The sequence below is a fragment of the Ammospiza caudacuta genome, chromosome 3, assembly GCF_027887145.1.
Source record: "Ammospiza caudacuta isolate bAmmCau1 chromosome 3, bAmmCau1.pri, whole genome shotgun sequence".
Classification (NCBI taxonomy): domain Eukaryota; kingdom Metazoa; phylum Chordata; class Aves; order Passeriformes; family Passerellidae; genus Ammospiza; species Ammospiza caudacuta.
Genome location: NC_080595.1, coordinates 15,608,316 through 15,614,553, shown reverse-complemented (window position 1 = coordinate 15,614,553; position 6,238 = coordinate 15,608,316). Strand labels below are relative to the sequence as shown.

General features: G+C 55.6%; 1 protein-coding gene across 1 annotated transcript; it reads right to left on the bottom strand.

The window, feature by feature from the left end:
• Positions 1-295: 295 nt before the first annotated feature.
• On the bottom strand, positions 296-5,982 carry CEP68 (centrosomal protein 68). The gene is made up of 6 exons (XM_058802697.1): positions 5,578-5,982; positions 3,360-4,868; positions 2,152-2,274; positions 1,830-1,926; positions 1,212-1,367; positions 296-510 (listed from the first exon to the last, which is right to left on the bottom strand). The coding sequence occupies exons 1-6, from the start codon at positions 5,959-5,961 to the stop codon at positions 479-481; spliced, it is 2,301 nt and encodes a 766-aa protein (XP_058658680.1). The 5' UTR covers positions 5,962-5,982; the 3' UTR covers positions 296-478.
• Between the last annotated feature and the right edge of the window lie 256 nt (positions 5,983-6,238).

Here is a 6,238-nt window from a genome sequence, read left to right as displayed (position 1 = left end):
CATTATTACAGCTTTTTGTGTTTATGAATAACAAAATTGAAAGTTAAGTAGGCTCTGCTTCAGCAGGGAGTGGCAATTATAAACAGGCCTTGAGTTTGCTATTTCTTGGCTTCTCACACCTATTTTTGACGAGCATAAACAAACCATGAGAACAGGGCTATTAAAATCACACGGCTTTACTTAGCGAGCGCACGGCACACTATGGATTGCTCAGTTAAAAAACTTCCTGACATTTTGCTAACACAGAACAGCCCACTTCAATAAAAAAGGAAAGCTATTAAAAAAACCAGAAAAGGCCAGCTGTACATTCCTTACACAACTCTGGACATCCCAGCACACCTGCTGTATGGAGCACCTTTCTCAAGCCATGGCACAAATCAGCCCCGTGGGCAACTGGACACAGATTTTGGCACCTCTGGAGAGGTGATGGAGGTGGTTTGGCGCTTGCTGCAATTCTTCTCAGCCCTCCTGAGATGGGCTAACGCAGCCTAGGTCTGACAGAGGCAGCACCTGAAATAAAATGAGGTGTTTGGTGCTGTGCTTTGCCTGCAGTCTGACAAAGAAAGAAAGCCCCATGCTCTATTCCCCCATCTCACCAGTGCAGAGTACAGCTGTGTAGAGGCAGCAATTCAAAAACCACAATAAACCAAACACTACTTAAGACACTTTTTCTCTTCCAAGAGGCTGGCACCCCTGAAACACTTGCCTCCAGTTTTCTTTGAAGGGAGATGGTCAACAAATAAGCAAACAAGTTTTCCAGCCCCTATACCTGAAATCACTTGCTTCCCTTCCCCACCATTATGCTGCAACCACAATGTTTCTGAGAAAATAAAAAACCAGAATGTAGCCTTTCTCATCTCCCCTGTGCTGTGCAAGGGATCTGGGCAGAGCAGGTGTCTGTGCTGGCCTGCTGCCATCCCCCAGTCCTGAGTGACAGGGACCTGCCTGCCCAGTCCCTGCAGAGCTGCCATCGCTCCCCTCATGCTCTTGGGTTTCATCAGCTGGTTCACCCGCCCTGCTCTTTCCCTGACACGGTTAAACACGACCAGGCATCTATTTTGAGTCTCCCTGCTGCCTTCTCAGGCTTCCCAAACAGAATCAAAGGAATAACAATGGAGCCTGATGTTTGGTGTTTGCTAATTGGAGAGTTTCTCTTGCTGTGCTTCCTCCCCTCTGTGCCTCTGCAGCCAGGCTGCTTTGCCCCAGCTTACCCAGGGAGCAGCCGTGTGCTGCACGCCCCGTGTCCTGCCCCGCGTCCCTGCCCCGCACGGGGCCCACAGCAGCCAGCAGAGACTCGTACAGGTGCTCCGCGTGGCTTTCCAGCTCCTCCGACTGTTGGGCAATCAGAGCCAGCGTGTCCTTCAGAGCTGGAAAGCAAAAATGCCTGAATGGAGGTGACAGGACTGCCATAATTCAGTGTCTGTCAGAGCTGACAGTTCTGCTGCTCCAGGCAGACTTTGGAAGGAAATCAAGTGTTAAAAATCAATAATGTGCTGTTCATCCCATCCCCATTGTGATGCAGCATTGGCAGGGGGTGGGACTGACCCAGGAGGCTCCAGGTTCATCATGAAGATGCAGAAGTAGGGGGTCCTAGAGAAAATCTTTGGAAGTGTGCAAGAAAGCCCATCCATAACGCAGCACTCGACCTCCAAAACCCCTCTGGTGACTGCAGCTACAGCCCACCCTTTAGAAATCCCTTCTTCCAAATCACCAGAGCAACCACTCTGTGCTGTGGTGCTGGCCAGGCTGGTCAGGGATTCTGGGGGGCAGATGCTCTGGCCAGCATCACCTGTGTCCATGAGCAGCCTCACACTAGGGCTCCTCCTCACCTGGGGAATTCGATGCCATGCAGTCCAGGAGAGCCTCTCCCCTCTCCAGCACGCTCTCAGTCAGGCTCCGGTGGTCGGCCACATCCTTCCTGAACTCCTGGCACGGCAAGGAGAAGAGCAGCGTTTCTTAGGAGGGTTTTTGAAACACACACCTGTGGCAGGCTGCCCAGGGAGCAGTTTCCGCCAAGCAGGTTCCTGGTGCTTCCAAACTTGGCTTGGCAAACGCAGAGCACCCTGGACCATTCCAGTGATGCCTGGCTTCCCACTGCTTGCTGCCTGCAGCACAGGAGAGGGGAGGAGGCAGAGCAAGGGTGACACCCACCAGGTAGCGGTGCAGCGATGCCAACACGCTGTCGGCATCCGGCGAGGGTGGCACCCAGCTGCCAGTGACATCCACCACCGTGTACAGCCAGTGGATCAGCTCTTCCAGCTGGCAGCAAAACATCTGCTCAACAAAGCATAGAAAGGGGTCACTGATCTATTTCTGCAACAGAGATGGTGCAGGGACATGAAGAGGTGAGCCAGTGGTGTTTTGGAAAGCGTCTGTTCCCTGTTTCTCTCTGACCCTGGAACACAAACATCCCTAAGCTTGGGAAACCAAGAGTCCAATGGGAAAAAGGCAAAAATCCTTAAACTCCTGAACAGTTCCAACACTCACTGAGGGGCAAGAATTGAGGGCCAGCATGAAATGTCTGCATGGAGAGGTGCTGGAGGCTGCTAGCACCCAGGCTGAAGGAGAGGTTGGCCTCCAGCACCTCCCAGCCCAGGAGGTATCCTCATCCTCTTCACCAGAGCCATACAGTTAATTTGCAGCTGGTTTCCCCAAGGGATTGTCTCGTTCAATTAAGTGCTTTCATTTATTTTTAAAGCGTGTCGGTAAGGGATTATTTTTGTAAGATGCTGCATGAAACCCAGGGGCCTCTGCTGGCACCAAAATCAGGCTCAAGACCTGTTCCTGCTCCTCGGGAGTTTGCCATAAAGCAGTGCTTTTCTCTGCCATTGCAATTTGGCATGACAAATACAGAGAAGATGCTTTTAAATCAACAGAGTTATTTCCATACCAGAGGAGGAGATGAGTTTGCAGCTATGTGCATGATAACACTCCTGTGCACACAGCCTAGCATCGTTTCCAAATTCGTCCCAGCACTGGGGTGGGAAGAAGATGGAGAGGAGGGTGGGAGCACAGTGCTGGGATGAATTTAATAATCCACAAAACAACCAGGAAACCCTTAGGAGTTGCTGCAGCTCCTGCCCAGTGCAGCAGCACTGCAGGACGTGTGGGCTGGGGGACCCAGCTGACATCTCCACCCAGCCTGGTCTGTGACACTGAGCCCCGGGGAAGGCAAGATGGGCTCCTGCTCCATCAGAAGGAATTATCTGCTCTGCTGAGCCCCCCTGCATAAATTACCACCAGCTGCCAGGCAGGACACATCATGCAGAACGGGAAGCTTTAATTAATCCTGCCATAAAGACAGGCACACTTTATGCGAGATCTTCCCGGAATAAACTTTATTTCTGGTCTCAGCCTACCTTAACACACTGGATAAGGGACTCGCTCTGCTGGCTCTTCTTTGGATGCCCCTTGACCCGTGGTTCATCCAGGCACATCCCATCCTGTGTGTCCCTGAGAGCAGCTGGCAGATGAAGCCCGCAGGGAGGATCCCTGTGGCTCCAGCCACACGATTCTGTGTTTTCCCAGCTGGGCTTTTGGGAGCTGTGGTGCCGCCACAGCCCAGTGTAACCCTCGGCATTCCCTCTGTCATCCCCACCTCTCCCTTCTTCAAAAGGAGCCAGCCTAGATGAAAGGGACTCCTTGCTGGTGCTCTGATGTGGAAGGTTGTGGTGGTCGTGCCCAGGCACCCTTATAGTTAAGGAAAGATTGGACAAAAACTGAGCCAGCCTTTCCAGCTCCTTCAGTCTTGGAGGCAGGGAAAGAAATTCTTCATCAGTCTCCCACTCCTTCCTCAGGGGGAGCACTCCTGTGGTGGGTAAAAACCTCCTGGTGCTTTTCACCTGCCCTGTGTGGTTTGGGCTTCCTCTGGTATCCCAGCTTCTCCCATCGGCAGCAGGGCGCCCAGGGGAGCTTGGGCCAGATGATTCCACCCTTACATCATTAGCAAAACCTCTGGAAAGGTGAGAGGAAGAACTCCTTCCAAATGATGCTTTGGCAATAGGTGAAGGTTCAAAGCATGAGACAGCTCCTGAGCAGGCTCTTTTTCCAGGCCTCGGGGTGGAGAATCTCTCTGCAGAGGCCACAAACTCCCAAAGTCCGTTTTCTCTGCTTCCCTGAGCCTGCCCAGCTCGGCCGTAGATGCTGGTGGACCTGGACACGCCCTCAGGAGAAGTCGAAAAGCTGTCCAGACCTATTCCCGAGTCATGGAGGAAAGGCTCCGGTATCCTTCCCAGCTTGTACCTCGGCTTCAGTGGGTAAGCATAGTCCAGCAAGTCCTCGTACTCCTTGTGGGGGTTCCAGTGGGGTGAGCTGCGGTCCGGAGATGGGGGCAGTGAATCCGGAATGGCACAGGCCCAGTAATCGGCTTGGTAGGAGGAGATCTCCCGGACGCGCCCCACGGAGCCGCGGTAATCGAGCAGAGCGCCGGGGGGCTCCCGCCTCTGCAGGGCGCTGCCTTCCACCCGCCATGGGCAGCGCAGGTCCCGGGCAGCCGTGCTGGCCGCAGAGGGGACAGCCGTGCTGGCCGCAGAGGGGACAGCCGTGCTGGCCGCAGAGGGGACAGCCGTGCTGGCCGCAGAGGGGACAGCCGTGCTGGCCGGCGCGCTGCCGCACGGCTCCTCGGACGGGCCGTTCCCTTCTGAGGACAGGGCAGAGAGGCTCAGCACGGAGCGGCTCCGCAGGGCGCTCTCGGGGCTGGGCGGGGTTTGGGGCCGCAGGAGCTCCGCCGTGGAAGGACACGGGGACGGAGCTCCCAGACTTTGCCTCCGACGGCCAACGTGGGCATCGTGGCGGCTGCCAGCAGGGATGCTCTCCTCGGCAGAGCTGGCAGGGCTGGACACAGGGCCCCAGCCGCCCGAATCCTTCACCTGCTCAAGGGCGGGATGGAAAAGGAAAGGGAGAGAGAGACATGCAGGAAATGAAACATCCGGACAAAAGGGTCCTTTGTGCTGGGATATGGAGATAAAAGCCCAACCTGGACCTGCCAGGAGCTGAGGCTGGAAGTGGAACCCTGTTCCCTCTGTGGGATGGCCTGCAGCTGCTCAGAGCAGGGCTTGCTTTTAAGGAAAGGCATCTCAAGGGTTTGGGAAGCTGCAGCAGCAAGAGGCTTATCTAAAGTGCACTGTCCTGAGCAAGTTCCCAGCTCTGCACTGGCAACGTGGAATGGAAGCTACAGCTTGGGTGTTGGAGCCCAAGCCCCTCCCCACCACACATCTTAGCCTGGACAGGGAACACTCTGTCTGGGAGAGATGGAAAGCCCTTGCTGGGAGAGCCCTGACAAACTCCTGGGACTTCCTGGTGGTGCAGCAACACCCACAGGCACAAACCCTCTCACCTGCAGCTACCAACCCTCTCACCTGCAGGCACAAACCCTCCCACCTGCAGGCACAAACCCTCCCACCTGCAGGCACAAACCCTATCACCTGCAGGCACAAACCCTCTCACCTGCAGCTACCAACCCTCTCACCTGCAGGCACAAACCCTCCCACCTGCAGGCACAAACCCTCCCACCTGCAGCTACCAACCCTCTCACCTGCAGCTACAAAGCCTCTCACCTGCAGCTACAAAGCCTCTCACCTGCTGATCTTCTGAGGAGAGGAACCAGTGGCCAACTCGACAAGGCACAGGGCCACCATCAGCAGCTCTATCCACCAACACCCCTTTCCCTGAGGAGTTTGCTCTCGCTCTGGGAAATCCGGGTGCAGATGCTGAAGACACGTCTGGGCGGCAGCTGGAGCCTCCGTGGGTGACATCAGTGGCCTTGTGACCGTGCCTGCTCACTGGCACACCCTCTGTCCCTTGCAGGCTGGGCTTGGCCTCCTCTGTCCCCAGAAGGCGGTGCAGGCCCCCTGCCGGCTCCGGGAACTCCATCTCCGTGTCTGCGCCGTCCCACGTCCCATCGCCCTCGGCCTGCCCGCTCAGGGTCTCCTCAGAAGGCGATTTGCCCACACCCACGGCCATCAGCACAGAGCTCCTTCCTCGGGCTCTCTGGAACACACAGCACACAGCAATGGCATCTCAGCGTCCCCCCTTGTCTCCGTGCCAGGAAACCGGGCTTGCCCAATAACAAAGAGCTGAAGCAAGATCAGGGTGAGACCCCGAAATTCATAAAGGAGCATCTTGGTGCACCAGGTGGGGCAGCGGTGAGAGCAAACTCTCCCATCTCAGCAGTATTTTCTGCTTCCAGGGATGTGACACACAGGGAAAATCTCAAACGTGGGCTTTATACCAGGCAGTG